The 18,935-nt window shown below is 40.7% G+C and overlaps 1 protein-coding gene across 5 annotated transcripts in view; it reads right to left on the minus strand.

Moving 5' to 3' along the window:
* NUP58 (nucleoporin 58) overlaps positions 1-18,935 on the minus strand; it is a 504,014-nt gene that overhangs the window by 13,085 nt on the left and 471,994 nt on the right. For 2 of the 5 annotated variants that reach the window (XR_015299350.1, XM_086935184.1), the window contains one exon: positions 16,429-16,524. The exons of the other annotated variants lie outside the window; for them this stretch is intronic. Coding sequence is in view for 1 of the 2 variants with exons in the window: in XM_086935184.1 (XP_086791310.1) it covers positions 16,429-16,524 (96 nt within the window). In the remaining variant the exon portion in view is untranslated. The remainder of the gene's footprint in view (positions 1-16,428; positions 16,525-18,935) is intronic. 5 annotated transcript variants of the gene reach the window in all.

Consider the following 18,935-nt stretch of genomic DNA (forward strand, 5'->3'; position numbering starts at 1 on the left):
AAGTCCATTTCCAGGGTCTGAGTCTTTGAAGTTTAATGTTGGGATTCTGCTTCTTTTGAAATGTACATTTTTCCTTTACTTTTTTCCTCTTGAAAGGCTGCCTGTCACAGCAGGTGAGACCCTGAAGCAGACAGTCCTAAAAACAAAGTACATAGGAGTGACCAGAGTTCACACCTGAATGTCAGCCAAAGTGATATGTGCATCAAAAGGTTAATCCTGAGCTCCCAGCCCTACTCTTTATGATTCCCTTATCAGCCCCATCCCATTCCTGAAATGTGAACAGGCCAGTTCCTTGCTATCTATCACTGAATCAACAAGCACCCTTTTGAAATGGAAAGGGTTAGTCTCTTCCCCCAGTGTGTATCTCACTCATAGCAAAGCAGCAATACACAAATCTGTCGAGAGAGGCGTCCTCTACTCCTCATGCCTTCACCAGGCAGGCCTGGGCTACCTCAAATTGAACCCAGGGATTGTCATGAAATGCACCATTGCAGGCACACTTGCATCCAGTGTACATTCAGAGAGCATTCGCTGTCCAGCACTCTTACTTCCATGCATTGTGACATTAGAGTGAGACATTCATTCCACATGCGGATTCAGTGTGAGCACACTTTCAGTACTGTCACTTTTCTGTATTGTACCATTGTGCTAACTTCCATTAGGCACATTAACCATGTGTGCTGCACAATACTTCACCCTTCATACATTTCACTTCATGCAAGCACACATACACCCAGTACATGCTTCCATTGACAAACACTGGACTCCATCTGCTGTGCAATGTATTTCCCGCAGGCATACATGCTCAGTACATACACTAACTACACATATAGCGTACAATATTGCTCTATCCCAGCCACACGTACATCTAGCGCAGTCACTACTCCTGCACTGTATAGCACTTCACATCTCCCTGACGTAGGCGAAGGATGAGTTAAGCACACAGCAGCAGAACTTTTAAAAAGGTGACATAGGTTGTAGGCCTAACTTCCGTCACTAAGCTAAAAAAGAATTATTCAATACTACTGATCTCTCACAGTATGCTGCTACCACCGCGCTTGTGCTGCTTGAGTCTTGGTGCAGGCGGTAGCCTTCCACCACTATGAGAGTCGCACTCTGGGACACCCCTCCTGGTCCAACAAGTTCACAATCCACAAGACAGGCCTACGTCATGACGCACACGCATGATCCATGTTTGCTTATGACAAAAAAACTCCGCATTAGGAATCCAGACAACAGTACAGTTGTGCACTCTGGACAGGGGTGCCCATTTCTTACCATCCCGACTTTACCGTCCCAACACTTCAGTAACTTGTTTTACTTATGAATATCAAATTCAGAAGAGGCTGTATTTAAACAGTCCAACAGCATAGTCAAAGAAAATGGTTTGAAGATAACATCCAGACATGATTGAAATACTGCCCTGTTGAGAGTGAGCACGGCTCCCGATCAAGGACCAATTAGCAGAATTACAAGTTGATTGCATGGATCCAGGAATCAATATCACCAATACAGCTGCAACACCTCTAGTGACATTAGACACACAATTCCAGGTGGAGGCTTTCCAGCCAGCCTATAACATTGTTTTACCAGCAAAGTAATCAGACTGGAATTGGTGTGCTAAAAAACAGCAGAGCCTTATTTTGGACCCTCGAAACATACACACAGGTCATCCCTCCAAAAATCACTTAACCCACATATGAAGTAATTTAAAGCCCTCTTATGGTCTAGCCTATTTGCCACTCTTCCTTCTTCAAGGGAAGCACAGGAGCAAAGAAAGATGGCATTGAAATAGCTTGAAACACACAACTCCAATACTATATAGGCAAAAGAGATGGTTTTAGTTGTAGACTCAACTTGCCTTTATAAAACTTTGCCAACGGATGCCACTGACAGAGGCAGAAGCTTACATGCTAGCAAGAATGATAGATACCAAGAAAGCCAGTTGCTAAAGCGTTTAATTGGAGAACCCATCAGACAACGTATCACAAAGAATAACATTATACTCAAATGCTAGGCTGGGACATCAAAAAGGGCTTCAGGAAATGAGGGAGAGCTTATTTTGCAAACATTTACAACAATATTTACCAACAGACACTGCTCAAGAGAAAAACCATTCAACACTGCAAAACGTATATAGTCTGAGGCTGTAAAGGATCAACAGAATATTCAGTGCACCAGGAATTCAAGGATAGACTATATTCTAGAATGAACTACCATCATCAATGAACTAAGAGCAACCAATACGTCTGGCAAAAGCCAATTAGAAGACAGAGCTAACCCCTTTAGGTCCGGGCACAAAGACTGAGCACCCTGGAATAAATGACCCCCATTCTAAATTAGAAGGTGCTCTGTTTGAAGGAAAGGCTATGGATCTGCATAGCTGAGGAAAAAGTCTAGATACCACTGGCGACGAGCCTATTCCAAAATGATCAGAACCACCTGAGGCTTATGATAACATTTTGAGACCCACCCTGTGCATCAGAGGTAGCAAAAAACTGATGACAAATATTGGTGCAAAAAGCTCTATCTCTTGAAAAACTATTTATAGTAGACCATATGAACACTTATGATTCGTCACCAGATGAGCTGAAGACAAACTAATTCCGCTCTCATGTCTATGCTCTTCTGCCAAAGCATTGCTACAATAGGAATTTGAGCCCACCCCCCACTGCTTGTTCTTTGCCTCATCACAGTATATTGTCTGCCAGATTCTACATCTGTATGGCGTGCAACTCGGGAAGGTACCATTTAAAGCTAGCCAATGTTCCCAGACCCAAAAGGTGAATGTTTAGGCGCCTCTCCTGCAGGGACGTAGGAGCTAAGCTCTCCTTCCTACTTCCTGAAGCTTTCCATTGTTAAGTCAGGCCAAGGTGAATGGAACAACTTAATGTTCAGGGGGTGCACACAATTCCACCCCTTATCACTTGACACCTAAGAAAATAACATCTTTTAAGAAATGGGTCCCACTGACACTGCAGAGCCTATAGAAGGCACCACATACCTAAGCAAGCATGAGGCACAAGAAATATGCATGTAGCCTTCAGACTTGAAAGCTGCAAAGCCTCCCTCCCGCGCTGAATGACTCTTGTCTAAAAACAAAACCATGTCCTGAGCACTGGATAGCCTTTCAAGGAAACAAAAGGTCTCAATAAATAAGTGCCAAAGGATACCCGGCATAGCAATTTCCTGAAGTGACGGCTAGGATATTCAGGGACAGAAGGAACTGTCTAAACCATCAATTCCCATAAAGCGAAAGCAAATTGATGAACATAAAAGTTGTATAAGAAAACCTGATGGGAATACTCCCTGAAACACAAATCTTCACCAAAAACAACAGTTTGTTTTATTTCCTACCTGTTGGATTGGCAGGAATAATATTTTGCGCTGGCGAAAGCCTTTTTCATCAGCATGTTAAGAGTTGGATGGTTGAACAAAAACGGAGGATCAGATGGGAAAGGCTGGAATTTCCCAGAAACTGATCTAAAAACCTGGGTAACAGACTGACATTGTGACCATGGATCTTAAACTTGATCCTTTAATGTCTCAATGAAAGGAATTATCTCATCAGACATCTTCTTCCAGGTCAAAATATCTGTAAAAAGATAAGACTTCTGTTGACACTTTTTCCGATTCTCCACTGCCTTTCTGGCTCCAGCTGCACTATGTTCCTGTTCAGCAGAAGCTGGACTTTAAGTGTTAGGCAATTTCATATCGGGATATGTATCTAAACCACTTTGGAGATCAGCCAAAAGACATAAGTTAGAGCCTTATGAAGGTTAAAAACTATCAGTCATCTGTGTTTCTGTCCGAAGAGAAAAAGACAAGACATCTGAATAAGAGAGATACAAACTCTGGAGACAAACAAGCCCTAATCTCTTAAAATAAGATTGTGCCATTGTGATCTTGGGAATTTGGGAAATGTATTTCCCCCCAAATATTCACTTGGATATCATAAGACAAGCTGCAGAATTAGTTCTCCCAACTAGTTGTGAGACCCTACCTGGAGTAGACAACAGCACAACTTCTTCCACTGTATGCACCAATACTCATATAGACAAGGCACTCTTTTTCAAACAAGGATTAAGCACTGAATTCAGAAAGAATCAAATGTAAGGCTGAGATGCTGAAATCAGCGGCGGGGGACGAAGCAGCATGCTTCATCGTCGTTTCCAGATCGAGTCTGGAAGGGGAATCGGAAGACGTTAGTGCTAATTAATGACAATCTTTTCAAGCTTATCCTTGTTCAGAATACAGATGTTGTATGTCTCTTCCGTTAGGTGGTGGTAGGAGACCACAGAAGTGGCGAATGTAGCACTGTATAAGTAATTTTAACATAGCATTGTGTAGAAATTAAATATTTGTATATTGTCTGTGGAATTCAGTGTACAAATCCCTGTAAGGCATGCATATCCCTCTAAGACTTGCATAGTATAAACCTAACCCACCTTTTATACAATGAGAGAAAATGAGTAGAGCTAAATAATGAATTGTCTTACAAGTCTGAACGTCTTTGAAGTGGCGGTAGTCAGTCCAATAAATGCCTTTGCTATGTCAAGATCGTGAGGAAACTAATGCTGTTTAGAAACTTAACAGTAATACGAGTTTACTCTTTTTGTTGTATAACAGTGGTAACTGGCATGTTAGCTCCGTCGATACAGAAAAATAACCTTTTCACAAAGAAAGCATTTTGAGCAACTCGTTGTCCAGGAGAATATTCAGTGGTCAAACACTGATAGAATGCGCAGCCCTGCAGGCGGTCTTTTGACTCAAATCACGGCCGGAATGGACTGGGAAGCTTTCGCATCAATTTGCACAACAGTTGCTCCTTGTCTCAATGGCCTTCCTGCAAATATTTTTAAGGAAGCAATTGATAAATGGACCACCTATTTGACTACTCTGTGTAACTACTATTACAGAATGCACTGGTGCTCGAGAGTTGACGAGGATCCCACCTAGTCCCAATATATAAGAAGGGTGTACTGGACAAGCCTGAAAACTTTACACTCATCGCCCTTTCAGACGTGGAGGGGAAAAGTTACGAGCAAATCCTCAACAGGGAATTGGAGGCTTGGGCACAACATAATAAAATATTTCCTGCCACAGACACTGGATTTGAAAAGGAGCAGTGTACAGAGATCAATCTACTTTGTAGGTCGATACTAATCAATAATGCGACTATAAGGGGCACTCAGCGGCACTGAGACCGGCTGTGGGCCAAACTGGATGCATGGAGGATTCCGTCACATCTACTGGATGCAATTAGGAGTCTCCATACAAATACATGGGTCAAAGTATGAATGACCCGCAAATGGCCAACTCATTCAAGATTTATACCAACTGGGGCCTTAAGCAAGGCTGTATTTTGGCTCCTTTACTCTTTAATCTATTTATCTTGTGCATCTGAATGACCACCTCGGCAGAGCGAACTGCTTTCCACCGAAGCTCCAAGCAAAGAGGGTGCATATGCTACAATACACCGATGATACAATACTTTTGGCTCAAACTGCACTTGGATATCTGGCTGAGTAGTGTGAGATCAACATCGATATCAACACAATGAAAACGAATATCTTAAGCTTCGGTAAACAAAAAAGGAGCTTGGTATATAAATGCCCAGATGATTAAAAGAGCATCTAGCATCAAGTACCAAGGAGTCTGTATTAATGAACGTGCCCTTCCAACTCCACAACTCGCAGCTCTGGCAACACCAGCCTAGGCCCTTACCTTTGCTTTCAAGCGCCTACATCAAAATCTCTCAGGTCCGGATCTGACAGAAAGCCACAAAGTTATTGAAATCAAACTAATGCCCACACTAGAATATGAAGCATTTGTTTATTTAAATCGTATCACAAGTTGGCTTGACATGACTCAAGGCCAATGTTATAAGCACTTATTCAAGTTACCGTAATGTTCTGTACAAGCATAAATCCGATTGGAGTTTAACCTGGATCAACAAAATTCTGCATTATACACCAGCTTTTTATGTATGTGCTTCAAACTTGTAATAACTGGGCAGGAATCGCTTAAACAACTCTTGTGGGACATTACACAGGATCCGAAATCTGGGACCTACAAGCATATCCAGTTAGCCACAGACCATCTGGTAGATCAAGACCTCTTGAAGACGGCTTTGCCCCAGAAAAGTCTGTTAAAATTGCTGGGCAAGAGAAGCTCTTCTCAGCCCATGAGGAGCTATGTTCCATTAATACCAAGAAGCACGCTGACCTAAAAATTGTTTAATATCAACTAGTAACTCTTCCTGTGTACTTATCACTTCCTATAAACTTTACAGTACAATCTCAACTAATGCACCTGAGATTCAGCTTAATACCACTCAAAGCATTTACGTTCGACCAATTGACTGTCACCTTGGAAATTTTATGTAGGGGCAGTGGTTTTAAGCAGGAGTCACTTTCACATGCTTCAGGTCTGTGCCTTTTTTTAGGTCTCGGCCTGACGAAAGCAGCGCATGCGCTGCTCTTGTTATGCAGAGGGCTTCTTGGAATCAATACGGATTCCGAAGCCGGGTCCCAGCTCCGCCTTCAGCTTTCGTTTGTGCGAATCGTTTGGCGTCACAAATTATGCCAAAGGGAGTGCAATGATTGCACCCAAGGCATGTAAATCCCTTCTTCTTGCCACCTTGTTTCCTTTTAGCCACGCCTAGAGGGATTGGATCTCTTACCGGCAGCGTGACACAGTAGGTTTATTATTATCTTGCTGCACTTCTTTTTTTAACCAATTGGATGCAATTCTGCTTGGAAAGAAGCTGTGGCTGCCGGCCACCGTGGACTTGTTTACCAACTGCATTGGAACAGAGGAGCAACCCCTTACACGTTATACCTGCGCTTTGTCATTAAAAGAACTGGAATTAAAGGAAACCCTTGTTCACTGTTTATCAGCCTCGTGACCAGCAGAAAGGCATGTTACAAGACTGCATGGGCTTCCTGTACTGGACAAGTGTGTGTAGAGATCAGACGTTCTTGCTACCGTGAAGCAGTTCTAAGTTAATACTATGTGTTCATTCTCGGAGTCTGGTTGATTCAGAGTTTACTTGTGCTTTCTGTGACGTTCGGTGCAGAGAACCTGTCTCCCACAGAGACACAAATCCCGTTTCCTTGGATTTAATGGCACATCGTTTTATTTGATCAAACACTAAGCCAAAGGCCGTTGAAATTGAAGGAGGTTTTTGACGTTAAAAATAGGATGCTCGGGTGACAGACCACAAAACTGCCACTTTATATGCCTTTTCCTGATACTGCTGTCTCTCTGGATGTACTGTTATTTCTTTGCTGTTAGTTATTCCCTTTACTTTCAGCTACACTGCTATACAACATGGCTAAAACATTTAGACAATGCCAACAGCTCTCACGTAGTAATGTGCTGCATGGCTAAACACTTAGAAGGTCCCAAAGGCGAGACCTATTGGTATATATATATGTATATCCAAGAAAGAAGTGACTCAAACAGATAGATTCAGCAAAGAATCAAAAAATATATTTCCACTACAACGTTTCAGCTTCCGCCTTCCTCAGGTAGTTTCAAGATGGTAAGCTCAGTGGCTGCACAGATGACACAGCTGAATTTTCAAAAAGCATCATGAGTGAAGATTCCTTTTGGAATGTGGAATCAATGCAGTCCTGAGAGTTCTTGAGATATGCAGTAATCAGGTTGTATTGCCAGTAATGTTCAGTCCATCTGGATGCAATGATTTTAAACGGTACATCCAGAAGTTTCCCCTGGAGTCCAGTAGTTCTTCCTTTGAGACATGTTCCACTGGGAAAATCTTCAAATCTGATAGTGAATGATCCACAAGGTTAAAATGATTGGCTACAGGCTGGTCAATTTTCTTATTAATTATTGCTGATTTGTGGTTCCTGAATCGTGTGCGGAGGTCATTCACTGTTTGGCCTACATATTGTTTTTTACAGCTTTGCCGTTGGCACTGAATCACATAAATAATGCCTTATTGCGTAGGTCCTTCTGGTAACATAACTAGTAACTGATGATGTTTTTAAAAGGTATTCACACGTGATACACCTTTTAGAGTCACAGCAATGAACCCCTGCATTTGTTACAGCTTGCTTGAGTTCAGCTCTCACAATAAGAGATCGTAAATTTGGAGCTCTGCGGTAAGCAATGACTGGCGGTTTTGGAAAAACCTTTTGCAATTTTTCACAAGTGGACAGTAAGGGAACTGTTTTTTTCATTATATTTCTGTAGTTGGGAGCTGATGGATGATAGTCAACTCATATCATATGCTGTAGTTTTCTTGTGATCATATATATAAATATATATATATATATATATATATATATATATATATATATATATATATATATATATATAAATATATATATATATATTCCAAAAGTTTATTTAAAAACCTCTAGCACATCAAAGACGCGTTTCGGCGTTTAGCCTTTGTCAATTTGCTCAACAGTTGGCGCCATGTTCGTACGTGATTTAAATATGCGTCACATGATTACTATAATGAACATAGAAAATGGACTATAAGTTCATATCAACACAACTCCATATTGCAGTAAGTAAATACATAGTCGAGACACGATAAATATCGCTAACATTAAGACTCTCGAACCAATTGTGTGACAATCAAATGAGCCAATTCAGTATTAACACTCATTTCATCATACTCTCGCCCACAGATGGGCATAAACAAAACCGGAGTCCAACATTAGAAAAACTCCTACAATCCTGCCCTGGATGGGCTACCAGTTCAAACATAGTAAATGAAACACATACCTATATATAATGCTAGTTCAGGTCAACATAAACACATATGGATTATGTAAATTCATCCAAGTATTTCATCTATTTACACATAACAGAGGAAGACAGTCCTAAAGAGAAATCATCAGTTAATCATACAAATCATCATTAGCCTAAATGTACCGCCAGTTCTTCATGGACATTTAAACCGTTCGGCATTTTACTTTGTAAATCAGTGATGTATCGCGATTCCAGTCACCTTAATTTTAGTAGCCGATCGCCGCCTCTCACACTAGCGGGGACACAATCTAAGCATATGTATGACAACAGGTCCCTGTTGCGATCGTGTACTTTCTCAAAATGTCTCGCAACAGGGTACGATACATCAGCATTATTAATAGCTCGCATGTGCTCTAATATGCGAATCTTGACCGGATGGGTCGTACTTCCTATGTACCTCATCCCACAAGGACATGTTAAGCAATAAATGGCATATGGTGTAGTGCATGTAAGGAATTGTTGTATCTTTTTTGGTGTAACTAGTCCAGGGATCTTATAGGATAAAGTCTGTTTGCTATATTTACACGCTTTACAGCATCCACACGGATAAAAGCCATTGAGTTGTTTCAACTGTGATTGTACATTATGGCTTTCATGGTGGCTATGAACTAGATGGTCTTTGAACGCCCTGGCTTTTCTAAAAGTGACCAGCGGATTAGGTGGTAGATCTTCCCTGAGGGTGTTATCAGTCATTAATATGTTCCAATTTTTTCGCAGGATCCTTTTCAGGTCTCCAGCGTTCTCTGAGAATGTTGTGATCAGTCTGAACGATCCACTATCAAGTTCCTTGGTCTTTACTTTCAGTAGTCCGCTCCTCTCTACACTGTTCACCTTACTCAAAGCTTGTGATAACACTCCGTTTTTATAACCTCTAGCTTTAAATCTGGTTATACTTTCCTTAGCCGCTTTCTGGAAATTATGGTCACGTGTATTATTTCTCTTGATTCTCAGTAGCTCCCCGTACGGAATACTATTTGCCAATTGTGTCGGGTGGCTACTGGTGGCATAAAGCGTAGAGTTGCCTGCCGTTGATTTACGGTAGAGTTTAGTGTGTATTTTCCCTTCTTCTATAAACACCGTGAGGTCTAAATAGTTCACCTCAGTACAGCTTATCTCACCAGAAAATCTCAGATTTACATCATTGCTATTCAAAACATTCATGTATGTGGCAGCTAATTCAACAGGGCCATCAAAGATGATAAAAAGATTATATATATATATATATATATATAGATATATATCTATATCTATATCTATATCTATATCTATATCTATATATATATATATATATATATATATATATATATATATATATATATATATACACACACACACACACCTATATATATATATATTCAACAAGGTTCCCCGCTTCGGGGGAAGTGTGGAGTCGCAAATAACCGGAATCGTTAGTTCGTTGTAGTAAAAAGGCTTATTTATTCCATTAATCCATGGGGTATCAAAAACAAAAACAACCAACGCAAGCTGACCGTGATCAAGACAGCGGACGCTGTCGAAACGCGTTGGTTGTTTTTGTTTTTGATACCAAACCGCCACCTTTAAATGGTTTCTATCCTTGCGGTCGTTGCAAGGCCTGCAAATTTAGTAAACGTACATTAACATATAAGGTACCAGGGTTGACTACCCCGAAGTGTATACAGAAATTCCTTACATGCTCCACTCCATATGCGATTTATTGCTTGATTTGTCCCTGTGGGCTCAGATACATCGGGAGCACCACTCATCCGGTGAAATTACGAATTTTAGAGCACATGCGGGCCATCAAAAATAACGATGAGTCCTAACCTGTAGCCAGCTGACAAGGAACACAAGCGCAACAGGGACCTGTTGTCATACTTCTGCTTAGATAGTGTTCCGACAAGTGTGAGAGGGGGAGATCGTTTACAGAAACGTAGGCGATTGGAATCTCGCTAAATTATAGATCTTTAGAGCAAAATGCCGAAGGGACTCAATATGCATGAGGAATTATCGGTAGATTTGGGATGATATGCTTAGTATTGATCATCAATGTTCCTTAATACAGTTCTCAATACAGTATCTTGATAGGCCTTTGATATAGTTCCTTGATATAATTTTGACATGTCTGATATGCAATCTGTTGACCAGGAATACATTTAGATATCCACGTGTAAATATTGATTAGTACTATGAATGTACTCTTAAGGATGTTTTATGGCCGGCTGGCCTAGAAATGAAGTTTGAAAACCTGCTGGGATTGATTCATAGTAATGATGTCTGAGTTATAGAAAATTGTTTATAAATATATTGAGAAAATGAAGATAGTAAGATGTCTAATCATTGTTTAAGCCCATCCAGGGCAAGATCTAACAACAAGTCAGCCACAAGGGCGCTTTTACGGGCTTAGCCCATTCAGGGAGTTATTTATCACATTTATAATGATATTTATATTAAGCTCAATATTACACTCTAATTTAATGAATTCCTATTGAGTAATGAGGTTTGTGATTCAAACGTTTCAAAGCCTGATGGTTAACTTAGGATGTCTTACTAAGTAAGGAGGGTGTTGCACGTTACAAGATGGCGGCACCTAAATATAATGTATGTCGCCCTTGTTTGTGTTGTTGAAATGTGTGCATGCCTATATAAATACAAATAGAAATGCGTACATATTTATATAAATATGCATAAATAAGTATGTACATATATATATATGGAGGAGCAGGTCCTGGCCATTGACTTTAGTCCCATTATTAACACCAAAATAAAGAGGTGGTTAAGATATATTGACAACCTCCTCTTTATTTGGGACGGGTCCACCAGCGAGGTTGCTGAATTTATTGAAAAACTCAATGTAAACAACTTGAACTTGAAGTTTACCAGCAGCATCAGAGCAGAGTCAGTAAGTTTCCTGGATGTTGAGATAGTTGTGGTTGATGATAGATTGGAGACTAAACTCTTCAGGAAACCCACGGCTGGAAATTCCGTGCTACATGCTGCTAGCCAGCATCCAGCACACCTAATACGGAGCATACCCTATGGGGAGATGCTCCGCATTAGGAGAATATGTAGCAGCAACACGGAATGCCACAAGGCTCAAAGAGAATGCCAGACCAGGTTTCTTAGCAGAGGTTATAACATTGACACTCTGACTAGAGCTATCAACAGAGCTAACTCCAAAGACCGACAGCAACTGCTTTTTCCTACTGTGGACAATGTTCCAATTTCAGTATCTGACAATGAGACACAAATTATTTTTGGCTTTAGTACCCAACACAAGGCCATTCACAGGATTGTGAAAAACAACTGGTCACTCGTAACTAGTGATCCGGTTGTTGGCCACTTAGTGAAGGGCACTCCGAGTATTACCTATAGGAAAGCCAGATCCATGCAGGATAGTCTTGTTTCCAGTAGCCCGGAAATTAGAACCAAAACATCCTGGCTAGATAGCAGTAGGGGCTTTCTGAAATGCTTTGCTTGCAAAGCCTGCAAAAATGGTAGAAGCAAGAAAGAATATACGACCCCTTTCAGCACTGACCCCATTCAAATTCGACACAAATTGAATTGCAGAACCGAATATGCCGTATACATTCTGGAACGTCCCTGTGGCCTAAGGTTTGTGGGAAGTACCAGGCCTCAGGTGTACAAACGGATTCTGCAACACCTCAGGGCTATTACAAATGCCGACGCAGCGTACCCTGTGGCACGGCATTTTGAGGAGTGTCATGCTAGTAATGCAAGTGGGCTCAAATACTTTGTAATCGACACAGTACCACCTCAGAGAAGGGGTGGGGACCGTGAAGCCCAGCTACGTAAACTTGAGACAAGACATATTATCCTGCTTGACACTAAAATACCAAATGGTCTCAATGCCAGTGAGGATTGTTACACTTACCTATGAAATTGGTAACATAACGGAGACATTTTGTAAGAAACCTTGTATTTAACTTCGTAATTTAATAGTACATGCCCTGAAACAATGAAACAGATGCATTCCATAGCAAATTTTAGAGCACAATTTATCACTTTTTTGTTATCTCACTGGGAGCACTATCATTTATTATACATATATATGTATTTTATTTTATTTTACTTATATAACATTGCTAGTAGACATATTCATGCATTTGATATGACTTGCGTTGTTTTGCACATAACTTATGGTTAGCCCACTTGGGCTTAATGAACCTCCCGGTCACTCTCGAATATAGTGACGGAATTGGTTTTAGCCTCCCTGTAAATATGTGTTTTAATTTGGTTAGATATGTTGATATTTTATCATAACTGACCTGATATCTTATACACATTTTACCATGGTTTTAGGGAAGCCAAGTCGTTTATCATTGCAATGAATTGGAATATTTATATTTTAAAACATTTTAGAGAATTATTTATTGTGTTTTATTATTATTCTTAAATTGCAAATGATAACCAATATTAACCATGTATACTCTAATTATGTGCAATAGTTAATGGCAAGAAAATGTGATTATAACAATTGCCATGTACGTTATTTTGACGTTAAGACAGCATGTCTGCAGTATTTTGTCTATGTCTATGCATAACAATGGCTCTGTGCACTTTAAATTGATCAGTCCGCCTTCGTGACGTTGTCATGTGATCAAGGCCTCGCCAGGCCGAAACGCGTCATGGCAGAGTGGTGTTGGGTTGAAAATAAATAACACGCACTAGATACTGGGTTTGCCTCGTCTTTTTTACCGAGTCATTGGCTGCTGAGACGACAACGTACCAAAAATATATATATACATCTGCATGCCTATATAAATACAAATAGAAATGCGTACATATTTATATAAATATGCATAAATAAGTATGTGCATATATATACATATATATGTCCATACATATATAAATATATACATATATATGCATTTTTATATTTGTATATAAATATATATATATATATATATATATACAAACATACATGTATAAACATATACATCTGCACATCTATATAAATGTACATATATATGCCCATATATATCAGCGCGATTGCCTGCGTTTCTCTGTTTCTGCGTGAAGAAGGCAAGAGTAGACCCAGAATCATCTAAGTGATTTTTATTTTGCAATCACCATGTCGCCATGACGCGTTTCGGCCGGAAGAGACGGCCTTGATCAGTTGACTTGGGGTGAGTCCTTTGGTTTTGCTTTGTTCGCCCTAAGTTGGCAGGGTATGCCCAGACATGGGTCCCTTGCTCAGTTTGCCACTGGATTAAAGATAGCCTGGCTGATGAGGGTTATGAACCCGAAACCGGTCCATGGATGCTTGTTTCCGGACCAGGGAAAACATGGCTTGGCCGTTTCGTGCTTGATTGTTCCCATGAGGCACAGGGTCAGACTGATTTGCATTTTTGCCATGTCTCAACTGGGGTGGCGGAGTGAGCTAAAGAATGATGATGGATTAAACCCAGATGAATTGACTGGGGGTGAGTGTTTGCAATGTTCAACACTCCGTCCATCATTCCCTTTGGTTTCGGCTTGTTGTGTTGTCATGACCTTGGCAGGTGGTAGAAGCTCTTCCTTGATGCCTGCCCTGATTGGGAAGAGATGCAGATGGTACACAGATGCAGGGCACAGTTCACAACTGCTGCACCAAAGCCAGTGAAAATCACATGGGCTGGGGAAGGTGGTGTGGGAGAGAGACACACACCCACCCACCCACACAATCCTTTCACCTACAAAAGTATTCGTTCAAGCACACTGCTTGAGTTAATCAGCTTCTTTGGGTCAGGCTAGGCATTGATCTGAAGACTTTAATCTCAGCCTGACTCAGTATGGTAAAAACCTTAAAGAGCATGCGTTGAACTCCGGCGTTGGCACTCTAAAGGTAGGCTCACTGCACTCTGAGCAGTCTATCCTCTTTTTGAACAGGGCTTAGTAGCATGAGCCTAGTCATTAATTCTATGGCTTTGGTCTTTACCCCTTGAAGGGAAGAATCCAAATATTCTGAAAGGGTCCTCAAAAGCACACAGAGCTTTCTTCACGAAAAAGGTGAACACTAGATATGCTACAGGAGTGAGTTTAATCAAAATTTGAGCAGGTGACCCAAATCAAAACGGGCTATCAGATCGGCAACTAACCACAAATGTTAGTGAGACCAATCCTAACAAAGTGCACTTTCATTTTAGGTGGGACCAGCTCCACAGAAACAATCTGCAGGGGAGTAGGTACCTTCATTCTGTGTGCTTGCTTCTAAACAACTCTGGAAAATTAGGTGTTGTTGGTGTAATCGTCTCTCCAGCACGACAGGATATGGTGGCTGAGCAGGAGGTCAATTTCTGCTGTACAGCTGGGAAGACCTGGCAATGCCTTTTGGACACTTACTTGTTCAAGTTTTATTTTTTTTATTCCACAGGTTCAAGAGCAACAAAGGATCTTTTCTGTTCCTTTCTCTTCCGTGAGGATTCCAGGTAAACAGTTGCATTCAGGTCCACAAAAGGACTGCACAAGGAGAAAGAAATCAAGGAGGTGAACGGTAGCAGGGAGGGTCACTTTCAGGGAGACCGCTACCCTTCTCCTACATAAACTTTTCTTTAGGTGCTACATAAATTCAGGGCGACCCCAACCCAAGATCACCCCACTTCTCATGCACTCAAGCACTCAGACACCACACAGAATTAAGAGGCCCCACTCATGCAGCTCTACATGAATTTATCAGGAAAAACCAGCGTGTAGGCTTCCCTACTGGGATTCGGGTAAAAATGTCAGAGCACCGCACTACTATAATTAGCTGTCACCATCTTTGAACACAGTGCCATGACCTGGTTATGAGGCGTAGTAGTCACTCATGTCAAAAGTAGTATCAATTTTGGGTAGACTACCATCGTCCGACAGACTATTACTCTCTTGGTGAACAACATTAAAGTCACTATAAAAATGCACTTGTCAACAGACTCATGATGTACACATCAGAACTGCCAAAATGCTAAAACAAGGAGCAGATTGTCACTTGGGTATATCAACTGGGACTTTCTAACCTTCTAAGATATAAGCCAGTATAGGTCCGGAACTGAAAGAAACACCAAACTTAATGGTGTAGTAGCCATGCAGTCACGAATCGGGTTAAATACTGCATTTTATTACAACAAAGTACAATTGATATAAAAAAAACAAATACTCTAGCAGATGGAAAGAAAACTTTCAGAAATAGAAGACATCCAGGGGCGGTATGGACCACTTTCAGAAGACTATTGGTTATGCACTTAAACATTAATAAGATATGAACATGCCAGACATTAAAATGGCGTAAATGGGTGCCTACTAAAAAACACTATAGATCGTATGTAGCCTACCCAGAACAAATCTTTGCGGTAGACTAACAACCACTTCGTCCTTTGTAATATAAAAGGCTAACAGAGTAGTAGAAACAGTGATCTGCCTAGAACTCATATGCAGGACAAAATGCCATGCCCTCCTGAAGACAGTGCGGTCCTTTTAAATCCAATTTTAGAAATTAGGTTGGGTTTCCCTTTCATAAAGACCACTCCCTCAAAAGTAGATACATTGCTCTCAAGAATTGGGAAAAGCCCTGTAATCTACAAATCCTGGGCAGATCACTGCGAATGTCATAAAACAGAAACGGTGGATAGCTCAGACAGCGCCATCCTCAGGGAAAATAAGTTTTTGTATACAAACCTGCACTAAGACTTCCAGAGGGCTTAGCTGCAGTTCCATATCCAAATGTGGAGCCGCCTGTGGTGTTGCTTCCAAAGGCAGAGCTACTTCCAAATCCTAGTGGAACAGTAGTAGAAAGACATGCAACAAAAGATAAACAACTAGTATGTAAAAAAAAAAAACAAGAAAAATAACATTGCATGACCGATCTAAAGCCACCTACATTTCTGCTCTTGCTACTGTAGGTACTGTTATGCTAGTGAAGGTTTTTTCTCGCATTCTTTTAGAGCAGCTATGCTGCTCCAGAATTTTCACAGACTACAGAAAGGACAATAAAGGCAGTGCCAGTGCAAACATTGAGTGGCAAGTTCCACGCTTAATCAGAGATTTCGAGGGCGAGGATCATGCCCAGTGGATGTAGGTAGCAAAAATATGCACACAGAGAAACCAGCTGTTCGACAAACAGGAATCCACTTAACTTTCCATTTTTGAGCATGTGCAATATAAAAGCAACGTAAAATGCTTAATAAAAGTAGGTACTCCGACACGAAGGCCAAAGCAGTGAGAGGTCACTGTCTTTATGTGAGCTGCAACAGAGCTCCCTATCAGCGAAACCAGGCCACTTGGAAGGTATTTGAGCCTACTTGCTAACATAGCGGAGCACAGAACTCTTCAGAGATTTGTGAGGGATATATTATGCAACAAACATTTAAAGCATCATTAAAGTTAGCATAACTTGAAGGTCAAAACACGTTTGTAAGAAACAGTAAAAATATGTATTTTCTGAATAATACGTAAGGATTACAAAATATGCACTGGTAAAGCCAATAGATCTGTCATTTTGTTAGGGTACGTTTTTGGAAATAGTTGGGCAGTTGTATGTATGTTTGCCCCCAGAGGATTAGGATGAAAATCCAAAGATGAAGTAAATCTTGGGCTACAAAAGCATGGAAGCTGGGAGTGGAGTCCCTCGGCTGAACAGAATGCTACTCTCAAATAAAAGTGTTATGAAAAGGAGTCGGGAAATTACATTTGCATTGTAAGGGGAGAATTCAAAAGGATACATAGAAGAATGTAGCATAGTAGGGACTTTTGAAAAAGCCAAGCATTGTTGTTGCATCTTTAATAAAGTGAATATTCAACTATTCCTTCACTTTGTGAGCAAAACAATCTGCAAATCCAACATCGCAGCAATACAGAACAAAAGAATATGCAAGGGTGGTTTGTCGCAGGCTAAGGAATCCAAGCAGTACACACTTCCTCAGTGAAAAGCCAATACTCCACAATCAAAACAGAGTCAGCAGGAAAGTAAATATAAATAGGAACACACACACGGCTCAAATAAAAGCTACATGTTATGCTGCATTTGAAGTGTAACAAAAGGACTACTTGATGCTCTCTGAACAAAACCTAATAGGACAATATAAACATCCACAAAATACTACTGCTTTGATAAGACAGCCCACCCAAGAAATGCCAAACGTTGACATTAGGAGACGACCCAAAGCTCGCGCTATATATACTTCTTACAGTTACTTGCACATTTTTTTAAAGATGAATTCGTCCAGACAGCTAAATCTGCCCGTAACTAAAGCTTTAATAAGAAAACGAAATGGAGAGGAGGCCTTATTTGAGAAATGAAATGATCTTTTAGCGTGTTAAGTTACAGATGAATTAAACATTTTTTTTAACAATAAGTATGTCATTACAATAGGAATATCCGGACTGTTGACTTAGCAATTGAGTAGTTAAGGCTAGGAACATTAAGCACCCAAAATAATCTTCTGCGAAAGCGGCCACAAGAGGCCGCAAAGCTTGTGATGGCATGCCAAGAGTACTGAAAGAAACCGGGGAAGTTATGGGGCAAAGTCAATCCCCTTGGAAGATGCATATATTTTCTCTGTGGTAATGTTACACGGTTTCTGGTATGTCTGCTCGCCATTACGAATAAGAATGGGGAATCTTCAGGACTGGATCTTAAAATCGATTCTCAGTGCACTTGGGCACTGCTGCAGGTAATATCAAAGTAAACTACAACTGCTTTAAAAATCCTAAAGAGGACACTTCCATGAAGGCTTTGCATTTCTATGTCCTCTGCACCATTCGTCTATAGGCAAATCCAAGCTTTAGAGTAAACTGTCAACAGTATGCTACTGGAAGCACAGCAGACCAAAGACAACCTGGACCACCAAAAAGTCGACAAGGCTTTCACAGCAACAGTAGCGGGCCCTTAGAGAGAAGTGTGTGTGAATCAGGACATCGCTCCTTCAAGAATGCTATCAAAAGAGGGTCCAATATACAGGGGTGCCAATGAAGGTTTTAGTTGCAGTGATACAATCTCTAGCACCTCTTTAGCGCTACATATCCTATTCTAACGTAATACAGTTTAAGCTAAAATGTTTAAAAGTTGACCAAGTAGAAGAGCTTTGATTGCCTATTTCTGGATGGAACAAATATGGAAAATGTCACCTGGAGGGCAAAATACACCTTGCACCACTTGTTCCACTCCCTGAAATGTCCAAGACATT

The sequence above is a fragment of the Lissotriton vulgaris genome, chromosome 8 (genome assembly GCF_964263255.1).
Source record: "Lissotriton vulgaris chromosome 8, aLisVul1.2, whole genome shotgun sequence".
Taxonomy (NCBI): domain Eukaryota; kingdom Metazoa; phylum Chordata; class Amphibia; order Caudata; family Salamandridae; genus Lissotriton; species Lissotriton vulgaris.